Source organism: Nelusetta ayraudi, unplaced genomic scaffold, assembly GCF_046127955.1.
Source record: "Nelusetta ayraudi isolate G7.1 ecotype Tasmania unplaced genomic scaffold, CSIRO-AGI_Nayr_v1 ptg000027l, whole genome shotgun sequence".
Taxonomy (NCBI): Eukaryota; Metazoa; Chordata; class Actinopteri; order Tetraodontiformes; family Monacanthidae; genus Nelusetta; species Nelusetta ayraudi.
Window position 1 is genome coordinate 453,150 of NW_027466077.1, and position 13,212 is coordinate 466,361.

At 50.0% G+C, this 13,212-nt stretch overlaps 1 protein-coding gene across 2 annotated transcripts in view; it reads right to left on the bottom strand.

Annotated features, from left to right (window-relative positions):
• Positions 1 to 13,212, bottom strand: part of LOC142890713 (uncharacterized) — a 45,767-nt gene that overhangs the window by 13,464 nt on the left and 19,091 nt on the right. For both annotated transcript variants that reach the window (XM_076029941.1, XM_076029940.1), the window contains exons 7-10: positions 11,565 to 11,756; positions 9,468 to 9,532; positions 8,065 to 8,134; positions 2,638 to 2,829 (exon numbers count right to left, since the gene is read on the bottom strand). In XM_076029941.1, the coding sequence (XP_075886056.1) occupies positions 2,638 to 2,829; positions 8,065 to 8,134; positions 9,468 to 9,532; positions 11,565 to 11,756 (519 nt within the window). The remainder of the gene's footprint in view (positions 1 to 2,637; positions 2,830 to 8,064; positions 8,135 to 9,467; positions 9,533 to 11,564; positions 11,757 to 13,212) is intronic.

A 13,212-nucleotide genomic window follows, 5' to 3' on the forward strand; every position in this document is an offset into this window, starting at 1 on the left:
TTTTACTCCCTAAATTTGTGCACAAATATCTACATTTTGTACTTCTTACATTGAAAAAACATGCCTCTTACTTTTGTGCTTATAAGTATTGAAAATAATTTATGTTATGATGTGCTTGTAATATAAAACAAGTACATCTTACACATTAGGCGACATTAACACATTAACACTTGCATGCAAGTTGCTGGAAATGTGAACATTTCCCCAGTCTACCTACCTATCTATCTATCTATCTGTCTGTCTGTCTGTCTGTCTGTCTGCCTGCATGCCTGCCTGCCTGCCTGCCTGTCTGTCTGTCTGTCTGTCTGTCTGCCTGCCTGCCTGCCTGCCTGCCTGCCTGCCTGCCTACCTACCTACCTACCTCGCTCACCGTCCCACAGCCGCCGTCTGCATCACGGCGGCGTCTCTGACACGAGGACCTGACACCATGTTTACACTCAGCTGTACAACCCCGTCAGATCTCCTGACGGCGGCCCAGCGGCAGCTGGCGGCTGACCGACGGCGGAGCGGGAGGGTCACCGAGTCGAAGGGACTCGGTGGAGGCGGCCGTACAGGAAGCCGCAGGTGGGAGGGGCCTCTCCTCTGCGCTGGCGAGCGCTCGGCTGCCAAACAATTAGGAGCCGCTCGGCCTCCTTTTCACCGCCTAATGAGGAATTGCTGCGGCATTGTGCGAGTGTCTGGACACGAGCGGGTCCACAAACAGCACACTCAGACACACGCGCCTCTGTGCGTGTGTGTGTGTGTGTGTGTGTCAGCACGCACAGGGACGAGCAGCAGGCCCAAAAACAAAAGGGCCCTGGCTAATGTTCAAGCCAGCAGCATGACAGATTGTGGCAGGACGCCACACCCATGAAAACACAAGAGTGTCTTTCTGAGGGGAATACAGCGGACCACACACACACACACACACACACACACACACACACACACTACAGGTCCATCCTTGAACTCCTTTGCTTGCGACACGTTTCATGCAGAGTGCATGAAACGTGCATGCTAGAATGCACGCTGTTCCGGAAATCAGCCCTTTGTGATGTCACAGACGCAGGCACTTTGATGTCTGATGTTATACTTTGATGTTTGAGTTGTGGTTTTGTTTTATGTATTTTTGTTTTTTATATTTATATTTGTAATTTTGCTGCGATTTTCTCTGTGGGGATTTCTTGTAAGTTTCAGGAACGGGCGTCTCGGATGCAAGACAAATTTCAGGAGGAATTCTGACAATAAAAGCAATCAATTCATTTTTCTTTTGCTCTGCTGTGTTTGCATGTTCACTGTAACCTTGCACATTGTTTTTTTTAAGATTCACTCTGTTTTTACTCGTGGGTTTGAACTGCAGTTCCGGGTTTGAGAAAAATGAAAAAAAAACAAAACAAAACTACCAGTCTGGAAATGTGGCTGTGAAGCGTCTCTCCATTTGCAGCGGGATTCTACCCGCGAGTCGGAAACCTGGGCGCCGCCAGTTTCAGGGTTCTTCTGAACAAACTGGTCCAATCCGGCCCGTTCACGCTGTCACCCCTGCGACCCCTTCACAGGGGAACGGCGCCCGCCCCCCCGAGCCTTGACCTGAGGTGTGAGTCCCTTTTTGTGGACTCCACCTCCCCACCCACCACCACCTCAGTGCTGACAAAGACGGGGAAGGCAGAAATGAGGCACTTGACGGATTTGGAGAACTCGAGGTCTAGAAAAACTCCCGTCAGCCGAAACAAAGGCTGCTCTAAGGAATCAAGTGTGGCAACGATGGGAGATGTGTTTTTTTTCAGCAGCCGGGAGGGACGCGCAGGCTGCTCTTCACTCTAAACACGCTGCTTGACGAGTTCTTGTTTATCCGACAGCATATTATGACACATTAAGATCTTTTGATGAGATCTGTTGTGTTTTTCTCCACCACAACTCATTTTTAGGTGACGAGATCACACAGCATCCCAATAATTACACCACTACCTCATACGCTCGTCACTTGCGCCCAGCACAATATTGCATATATTTGTATTTGTATTCAAATTGCTCATAATTAGGGACGCACTGATACCGATACCAGTATTGGGTGTTGGTACCGATACTGGGGTTAAGGACTCTACTTAAATACTACTACTACTAAAATACGTGCTGATACCACAACACCGACACCAGTTGTGTATGTATGTATGTGACAATTTTGTGTTTGTACTGCAGTAAAACTGCCAGTCACTCTGTCATGCTGAGGAATGTTGTTCAAATAGCAGAAAATCTGTGGAAAAAAAATGAATTCTATAATGTGTAAATTAAGTACTCGGTACTGATATGCAAGTACTTGTAGTCTACTTCTGTAAAAAAAGTGGTATCGATGCATCCCTACTCATAATATATAATATTTTTACTCCTTGTAATTCTGTCTATGTGCTTCTGTGTGTTTTTTATATCGTTAGCTTGATAGCATAATTGCCTATGTCAATTTTTGGCCAAATTGCGATATCTGCCTAACTTTACCAATGTGCTTGCTAAAAAATATGTTTTTTCTTGTTTTCCGAAAATGTTCCAATATGACTTCGGCAACTTTGCTATTAGGCCGACGACATGCTGCTGGGACACTGCAATTTCCCCACTGTGGGACAACGAACATTATTCTCATTCTTATTCTTAATCATATCAACTCACAGTCCTCAAAGTTGCAGAAGCCTGCGGTGGCGTCCGGCCGAAGGGGCGTGTCCTCCTGCAGCATGCACAGCAGGTCAAGGGCCTTTGTCCTCCTCTGCTCCTCCTCTCCAGACCGCCTTTCTCCCGATGCCGGCGACTCACTTCGGCCCCTCCGTCCTGCGAGGCTCAGACCCGAATCCCCTCGGTCAGAACCTGCGATCAGAGAGCACGAGTCAGGAGACGCTTTAGTAACAGCAGAGAAGAAAAGTAACGCACCTCTTACTGCGTTACTTTCATTACTGCGGAGGGAGCGGCCGCTCGATCGATGGCGCTAAACCAAATTCCGTCCATGTGGCAAACACTAGCTGCGTTTCCAGGGCAGGTTTTGACGCTCTCGTGAGGTGGTTTTTCAGACGTATTGATATGGAGGTATATCGCAAAAGGGTCATGGAAACACTTTCTTTGCATTTACACGTCACGTGCACTGGGTGACTGGTTCACTTCAAGTGATGCTCCAAAACGCAAAATGTTTTGTACCTCCATCCTCCTCAAAGTGGGGTCTCGCAGGACGAGATTTCACCAGAATTGCGGCTGATGCACACCTGCAAATTGCAATTGCACTTTGTCGAAATTTTAGAAATATCGCTTTTACTGTGCGAAAAACCGTAATGGAAACGCAGCCACTGATTCTTACCGGCTTTTGTTTATCCCTCTAAACACGGCAGCCACATCTCCTGCGGCTCCTTTTTAGAGGCTTCGCTGAGGGACCAACATGCTCGGGCCCCAAAACTCAAATAGCCAATTAAGGGCCCCCATTATCTCCCACCATTCAGTGCAGAGAATGCAGCTCTCGGTGCGGAGACAAAAAAAAAAAAAAAGGGGGCATGCAGGCCGGAGCTAAAGGAGGCACCGCCGCTCGTCTCTTTGCAACACTTTCCTTTAAAGTTTTGGGGACTCTCTTTTCTTGCCCAACCCCTCCCCCAATTCCTACGCCCGGCAGGCAGAACATATTTCAAATCCAACCCCTCGGTCGGACGGCCGGCGGCCTGACCGGCGGAGCGGCTGACAGGCGGCGGCACGTTCATTTGTCCCCCAGTGCAGTGGGGGGATAAAAAAGAGGACCAGGCGTCCCAGACGGGTGGAGACATGACTCATTTGACGGCACGTCTTCCGCCAGGCTGCACACAATCAGCGGGCCGCCGCGTTCAATGTCACGCAAAACGGACGGACAGCGGGACGTCGTTCATCTTGCCGACTGGTCGTTTGTGTCGGTTGAGACAAATGTTCGGGGGAAAAACAAAAGCCTCAAGGATGATTTCCTTACTTGTACTGCATCACTCGCAACACTATCTGAAAAAAGGGTTTAAAATGGGATTTTTTAGAAGAAGAAAATTTAAATACAAATTTCTTCTATTTTCAGAACAACAGAAACAGCAGCACTGAAACAAAACTTTTGTTTCTATTCATCTTTTCCATTATGCGGTTTAACAAACAAAATACTATGAAAACATATTTAATTAATTTCTTTTTATCCAATTTAAATTACAATTACTTTGTTACTGTGTTGTTGTTTTTTTTTTTTATCAATTTTTTTATTACGCGTTGCATTTCTGTTTTTATTTGTCCGTGACGAGGGAAAAATATTTCTCCGCTGGTCAACAAAACGAGACGCGTCGAGGAGGTTCATCTGATACGCGAGTTTTTTTTTTTGAAACGAGGTGGAACCTTCGGGGGAGGAAATTATTCCAGATTGGGTTTCCTCCTTTTGTAGCGCCCCCTGCTCTCCGCGCCTCCAACACGCACTAATCCCAGAGTGCGGCGCGGTGATTACTGGTCAGTCCGAGCTGGAAACAGGAGCCTCGGCTGGAAAACACACACACACACACACACACACACACACACACACACACACACACACAAACGGGGTTTCCATACCAACGCCGGCATCTGAACGCGGCAGATAGCTGGATTTGTCCGAGCTGCTCAAATCCCGAGGGGGATGATTTGGGGAAAAGGCCACCGCGACAATAAACACAAACACACACACACACACACACACACACACGCCGCTCGCTTGCTGTCCCTATGCTCCTAAACACACTGCACACCATGCAGCGCCAGGCAGAGGCAAGAAGGCTGCAACTTGTTTCTCTTTTCTCTGCGTGTTTGCCGAAGGGATGAGCGGTGAGTTTGGCCGATGCCACCCAGCGAATCCTCTCCTCTGTCCCTCCCAAAGAATGGCAACGAGGCGGTGGAGGAGGTGGAGGAGGACAATCCTCAGCAATTTATTATTCATGGGGAGAGGATTTTCCTTTCAGGGGGGGGGCGATGGGTCCGTCAGTCTCTCTATCAGCCCCCTGACAAGTGCCAATCAAAGGCCGGCAGTCCGGCTCTTTCTGGAAGGGTGGGGGGCAGGGGGCAGGGGGGACACCAGAGGATTTGGGAGACAATGGGACGATGAGTCTGACACGCTACACTGTCAGTGTGTGGTCTCCGCACCGGCTTGCCAAGGCCTTGTTCGGTACACGACTAATCGCCGCTCGCAACGTCCGCATCCCCCTCTTTCTTTTTTTTTCTTCTCCGGACGTCTAATCTGTCCCGCAGCTTCTTCCTAGGCTCTGGGGAGGGTGGTGGTGGTGGTGGGGGTCAGTCCAGATTAGTGCTCTTTGTGGACACATTCACTCGGAGGGCAACATCTTTAGTAGCAGCTGAATGCTAAACACTGGAGCCAGCACCGAGTGACCACTAGGGGAGTGGGGGGGGGGCAGCGGTGAAACAATTATGAGCGGAGGGATTATCCCACCTATGAATTCCCGATGAGCTCCACCGGACAAAGGTTTTTCTCTGTCGCGGCTCTTGCTGGTGGAGCAGGAAGCTTCTCGGTTGTGGCCGAGTTTTTTCCAGATCGGCAATTGTAGCCGACTGTTCCGACTGGGGCATTGGCTTCATAAATGTGGAAATCTGGGGGGAAATGGGCTTACTGCAGAAGGATTTTTTTTTGTGAATTAAATAATGTGCGTTACTTTTGTTTCCAAAGCCTCCTTTCTCACGCTTGACATTAGCAATGTTGTTGTAGGATGAACGAAGGATGGATGAGAGAGCTTAATTTTTAACCTTTACTCATCAAATAACACAGTTAATTGATAGCTAGCTAGCTGGGTAGATAGATAGATAGATAGATAGACAGACATACAGATAGATAGATAGATAGATAGATAGATAGATAGATAGATAGATAGATGTACTTTATTGAGCCCAAATTCGGAAACTACACTTTTGCAGCACTAAATAAACAGTACCAAAAATAAACAATTCTGCTCTATTTGTTCAGGGCACACAGGTTTCTGCATCCAAAAGTTTGGGAAAAGGGTCTGTATTAGTTTTGCTGTAACATTCAACAGTGTGGAGTGCACAACACAACCTCCAAAGAGGTGGTCAGGGTCGTATTTGGTGTCCGGCGGTTCGCTGGGGAAAAAGCATTTGACAATTGCTGGAGCTGGAGTTGCACAAACGAAATGCAAATGCGATACCAGCCAGAGAAGCAAAGTTGTAATACTCTGAGAAAAAGCTGCTGTGGATGGTGAAAGGAAACGACCGCAGGACGTCTCACGCTTCTCCTCTGACCTGCTGAGACTCGGCGTGATTGCACTTTGCGCTTTAATGAACGGCCGACTCTGCGCTGCGGACGAGCCCTCCGCGGCGCTCAGAGAGTGAGGGGGCGGAGCGGTCAGTGAACTTGTGAACTGATCAGTGTTGGGTGTCAGGAGGCCACGGCTCAGATGTATTGAGTCATTCCGGCTCTGCGTCGGCCGGCCGTTACTGCGGAGACTCTTTCACCTCCGGGGGAGCCGCAGCTCACCTTTCCACACAAAGACGTGCCCACACACCGGGCTCCTCTCGGGGACACGACCTCGGGGCCTGACCCCTCCACGCCCTGCTGATGACCCCCCCCTCCTCCCTCACTCCTGCCCCTCTACTCACCCTCTGCTGAGTGTGACCATGTCTTTGGCCTTTAAAAGGTCAAAGCACACAGAGACACCAGCGGCAGCGGGAGGGTGACGTCTTCCTCAGCCGCCGCCTCTCATTCTCACCGCGCAGTTAAAACAAGTTAAAGGCTTGTTTCATGTTGGAAAAGGTGCTTTTAAGGGCGGTGGGGAATCTGCGTTATTGTACGTCGTGACAATGGATGAACGGCGTAGAACTTTATTAGGGCGATAAATCAATCATGCAGCGTTTAAAGTGGTTTGTGTGTGTGTGAGTGTGTGTGTGTGTGTGTGTGTGTGTGTGTGTGTGTGTGTGTGTGTGTGTGTGTGTGGGGGGGGGGGGGTTGCAGCTCAATGTTTTAGGAGAACTTTTCATGACTTTTTACAGATGACAGATTTTTTTTTCATTTTTATTATATTTTTTTATGTGAAGAAATACAATAAAATACAACAACTAAGCAGAAAACATTTTTAAATTGAAGCAAACGGCTTTGGTTTGCAGAATGGTCCATATAGGAGGATGGCAACGTGCGTGTGTGTGTGTGTAAGAATGCTGATTTAGGTTGTTGGATTCTAACAAGAAAATGTCTAAATACAAATTTCTTTTTGATCAGGAATTTTTTTTAATGAATCTTTCAATGCAAACGGCTCTGGAGAGGAAAGTCTGAGCTCTCAGAGCAGCCTGGCACATTCTCAACAGTCAGAGGTCAAAGGTGGGAAGAGAGAGAGAGGGGGGGGGTGTTTCTCTCCGGTCATCGCGCAGGAGGTGGAGATGCGATGCAGGCGGGAGATAACGTCGCACCTTCGTTATCTCCGTCCTAGTCATGTGGGCCGTGCTGATCGATCTCGCAGCTTCGCCACGGGGGACCGAGTGTCTGTGGTCTGACGCTGGACGCGAGCGGGGAAAAATGGATTGCTAGCGTGGCGAAACAAAGAGTGACACCGGACGCCGAGAGCCCAGAAAACAAAAAGTGGCTCTTCAGTGCTCCTGACCTTTTCCTCCTCCTCCTCCTCCTCCTCCTCCTCCTCCTCTTCCTCCTTCTCCTCCTCCTCCCCCTGCTTCCTCCGTACAGTGGTGAACGTACACGAGCCGCGTCGCACAGGTGAAGGTGATACTCGGAGCCAGCTGCCCCCCTCCCCACTCCCGCCCTCCACCTTCCTAAAGTGAGGATTAGGCTGGCTTAAGTGTACCGGAGGCAGGGGACGCTAAGCACGGCCCTGACAGTGAGGAGACAATGGCTGCTGATGAGGCAGCAAGCGGAGGGCGAGAGGGCCGAGAGGGCTTTTAGCGGATCACACGCTGATGGCAGAGAGGCTCTCGTACTGATTAAGAATCCTTCTGACTGCATCTTTGCATTTCTTTTTGCCTCCCCTCCCCCTTCAACAGAGAGGTGACAACATAACAACGCACATGAGACCATAAAGAGATTTTTTAGGGCGAGTGCGACTCGGATTCGGGACTCACAAGGAGAGGAAGCGTCCTCGCGGTCGATGATCCACGACGACGGAGAGCCGGAACGTCCGTCCGACGAGTCCTGCAGGAGAGGAAGCAGGATGAACCTTGAGGGACCGGTTGGTTTAAGCGGTTAGCCAGCTCTGCACAGGAGCATCGACGGGCAACATGGACTAAACAGAACACGTCTTGCTGTGACAAGCAAAGACAGGTTTGAGGCGGCAAGAAGCAGGAGAAGAGGAGCGCATGTGACTCTCAGTGTGTATGGGGAGTCGTGCAGGAAACACCCCGCAGCCTTCACTTGAGTGCAGGGACGTCGTCGGCCTTCTAAGACTTGAACAACAACTTCAACTTGTGCAGATGGTTCCTGTATGAGACACACGGTGCTGCGCTCTGACCTGCAGCCATCAAAGTCAGTTTGCGGGTTCACACCAGGCGAGGCGTACCGCTTTGGAAAAATCTGCGGCCGTTCTCTTTTTCATGCTCGCCACCGCGTGAATGGCAGCAGGTGGAATCGTTCAGGCACGCTGCCGCCGCCGCCGCTCGGAAACTTTTGGTTTGGTGTGAGATGGTACAGAGCAGTTTCCACGCGACACCGCAGACGCTTTTTTGTGTGAATTGGCGGTGAGCGTCCAGAGTGTGTGCCCGATGGAGGGCCTGAGGCTCCGCCCACAACACACCGCTGCCCAGTCTCTGTTTTTGCACTAATCCAGCGCGCGGCCGCTAAATTCGGGGGGGTGAGGGTGGGGGGGTGGGGGGATTATGGAGGCGGGGGAGGGAATGCAAATGACCATATGAACTCTGCTCCCTGCACTTCATCCATCTCAGTGTGATATGAAAGGAGCTGGGGGGGCATAATTGCATGGGGGGGGTGTTATGACTTTCATTCATGCTTCTTTTTCAGACCCCCCCCACCCGGTGGGAGCGCTGGGGGGGATTAATTGCGGCTGGTGTGGAGCACCTGCAACCATTCCACTGCATCCACACGATCCCTGACCCCCCGACCCCTCCCCTCCCACCCTCTCCATACCCCATCCCCACCCCCGCTGCCTGATCCCAGAGGTGGTGCAACGTCCTCCAAAACAATCCCACAGAGTCGCTCTTTGGTTGAAAAGCAGCCCGCTTGTAAAAGCGGAGCGTGCACTCGCTGTACAGTTACACACGTCTCCAACCCCCTCCGCCCCCCTGTCGGGGGCCCCACGGCCGATTATACCACGCACCTGCTGCACGCCGCGTGCCCTCGGCGGTGGGCCCCCCGTCTCAATTATCAACAACAATTTGGCTCATCCCTCGCCGGAGTGACGGGATGCAAACGATCGGCAGTTCTGCTGTTGTGCTGCTGTGAGGGCGGCGGGCGGACGCGCGGGAAGGCGGGGCTTCATTTGCTGGAGGAAAATCCACAGTGGGAGACTCACCGATCTGTGATCCAGGACTTCCCCTGGTGAGTCGCTCCAATCAGAGGCGAGGGGCTGCAGACCCCCTGACAGAGAGGGAGAGAGGCACATGAAAAAACCTCATGAAAGTGGAAAACAAATTAAGTAGGAATAAGGGGGCAGGGTGTCACTCTAGGTGCCACAAACAGAGCGTAAAACAGCAGCTTCTCTGTTACTATCGTGTCATTACAGTACTGGCTCAGTCTTGACTGGTCTGGATCAAAAAACCCGAGTCGGTCCAGTCCGAGACCGAGACCAGACCCAGTAAAAATCGAGACCCTCAAAAAGTGGTCAGGAGACCGAGACCAACCTCCAGTACTACAACACTAGTGTGTGTGTGTGTGTGTGTGTGTGTTTTGCTGGCGAGCAGTCGTGCATGAGTGCGCCTGAGCATCAGCCGACCCCAGCGCTCCCTGCTTACATCCGCTCGTCTCTTGTGCGCACACAGATACGAGCAACGCGTCGCATTAGCTCCAATTATGGCTCCTAATCTCTGAGCAAACAGTGGTTGGGGGGTGGGGGGGGTTTATAAAAATTTTTTAAAGGAACAAAAACCGGCGAGGAGCACCTGTCCGCAGGAGCGTGCCAGGTGCAAACACACACACACGTACACACACAGAGACAGTTTGAAGACGAGCTTCCAGCAAAGTCAGACTCTGATTCTCTGAGTGCAAACATCACGAAAAAAGCCCTCAGTGTCAGACGTGTTTCCCCTTTTTTTTTTTTTTTGCGGTTAGCTAGTGTGTGTCGGCACATGAAAGAAAAGGGCTTGGTTTTGTTTTTTTTGTTGTTTTTTTTACGTCACGCACCTGCTGCCACCGTCACAATTTGTTGCTTATGAGGTACCTGGATGAACTGCTTGGCAATGGAGGAGCATGAATGACTCCACTACGACAGTCAGTAAGTGGGCCAGTGATCACATACCAGCAGGTCCAGGGAGGGAGGGAGGGAGGGAGGTGGGGTTTTCTCCTTGTTGCGTGTTATCAGTACAATAAAAGCGACAGGCGCCGGGCTAAATGGCTTCACCTCCAGTCCCCTCCCCCCACCCCACCTCCACCTCCACCCCCCGCCCACACGCCGAACTGAACTCGGACAGTCTCCCGCTCGTATCTCTATCGGACTTTCCCTGGTTAATGATCCACCCCAGCGGTTTGATCTTTGCTAATACAACCTGACCCCCCCCCCCCCCCCCTCCCCACCACCACCCCACCATAAAATCTTTTGCCGCAGCAGGATGAGATGAGAGTTGCCGCCGCGGCCCGTTAAAAGATGAGCCGCTCCGCCATCAAGGCCGGGCGGCCGGCGGCCGGCCCAGACAGTGACACGCCCACAAGTTTGGTTGTTTTTTTGTATGTGTGCGCGTGTGTGTGTGTGTCTGCTGTGTGGTCATGTTTTCTCCTCGCACACAAACCAAACACAGCAGCGCACCTGTCTGCCCCCCTCCCCATCACTAAAGCAACCGTCTGTGCTTATCAGCAGCAGCATCTCCATTAAACTGGCGGCTGGCGGCTCGCAGTCACACAACTGAGATTGCTTGTTGGCAAAACTACATTTTTTAAGAATTGATTAATAAAATACAATCACTAAAAGAAGACAAAGGTAAATCATGGGCTTGCAGGGGGGGATTGATTTCATACGTGTTGACTCTTAAAAAAAGCATATTGAGTGGGTGTTGACTCAGACTTTATCTCTGGAGTCTCAACTTCCTCTTTCTGGCTACGTCTCCAGCTGCTGTGGCTTTTGTGTCGACGAGGTCTGGATTAATTTCATCCTGATATGACACGGTCGACAAATCTGCCCCACTTCCCTTCCCTGCCCGACCAGTTACATTCCTCTTGAACAAGGTTTTTATTTATTTAAAACCACCCTGTTTTCCGTCTACTCCCAAACCCGTGGAACAACAAGTCATCCGTTTTTAGCAGGAGACTGAGAACAGAGGGCTAAATATCCGAGGCTGCACCAAGAGAGTGTGCGACAAAATAAAGCAAAATTCCGGCAGAGGGCAGAATAGGTCTCGGCCTACTGGTGCTACTGGTGCTACTGGTGCTACTGGTGCGTGCTTCCTCAGACCTGGTTTACCTGCAGGATCCAGATGCTGCAGCCTGAGTTGGGACCAGTCCTGCCCCGCTGGGAGCTCCTCCTCCAGGCTGAGGGGGCTCGGCGGTGTCCCGGCCTCCACTCTGTCCAGGAGCAGCAGCTGGACGCGGGACAGGGCGCCCAAGTTGCCGGAGTCGCAGCCCACCGTCAGCGCCGCCAGGCCGGGGGACAGATCTGCAAACACCACACATAATAGTCATACATGTTTTTTTTGTTTTTTTTCAAAGAAAATTCAACTGGCAGAAACAGTCTGAGTCTGTGTGTATAAAACTGGTTTCCTTTCAAGTGGCTGAATTATTTGCATAACTAAACAGCAGCTGATGGGCCTGCAATGGACCTGCTGATAATCACAAGACAAACAAGTCATTTTCCTCGATACCCTAAATTGTCTAAAGCAGCTGCGGAGGCGGAGCTTCGTGTGAGCTCATCCGCTGCTGCTTCAAATACTGGCAAAATGAGAATGGACTCACTATCCGCTTGGGGGAAAAAAAAAAAGTGTGTGTGAGAAGTGATAAATGAGGAGCGGCACACGCAGGAACCCCCCCCCCCCAACCCTCTCCACCACCACCACCACAAAAACAACCTGCACATCCACAGCCGTTGACCTTTGAAAATAATCAGATTGAGCAACTTGCATAACTGGATTATGTAATTACAGTAAATTGCACTGCCTACACAGCGGCCCCTCCCCATCCCCCGCACCCCCGACTCCACCAGGCTCCAAAGTTCTCGTCGTCACACACAATTAAAAGTGGATCAGTGTCGGAGGAGCTCGGCGCTCATGCAAATCCCCGACAAGACCAAGACATGCTGGCTGGCTGCAGAGGAGGCGGAGGGGGAGGGGGTGGAGGGAGGAGGAGGTGCCTTTCTTCCTGCCTCAGAGGGGATTTCACACACACACACACACACACACACACACACACACACACACACACACACACACACACACACACACACACACACACACACACACTCCTAGCTCTGAACACTATTTCAGTCTCTACACCCTTTTAACATTAAAGTAGTTAAGGGTTCACTGTAAATGCACATAAAATGGATATTGATTTGATTTCTTTTCTTGTTTTTTTGAATTTTACATTTTTTTGGGGGGGGGTTTATTTCATTTTGAGTTTTATTTGCTCACATTAGTTTTGAAATCAAGATTTCTCATGAACGGATTTCAACTCAGTTGTGCAGACAGGAAGGTTTGCACTGACAAATTTTAAATGTACATATATTTTATTGTTATTTTTACTCATAATCAAACTTGAGGAAAAAAAAGTGAATTTTTGCCAATAAACATTTGCTATTGTATGATTTTATTCCAGCCAAATGAGGTAGTTTCTCAAAACCCACATGTCAGTTTCAGCTAGTGGTGTATGAGAGATCATGAAAGACTGACAATGTGCTGTCTAAATGTAAATGTATTGTGTAGGCAACACAAGATATATAACGGTCATTTACAACTGGACTTCAATGAAAAGTCAAAAAAAAAAGCAGTCACAAGACAACATACATAAAAAAAAAAAAAGAAAGTTCAGCAATCAAGTGCAAAAAGTGATGCAGACACAAATCAATTCTGTGAAGCGGCACCAAAGCGATGGCTGACTCTCAAACAGATCAGAACATA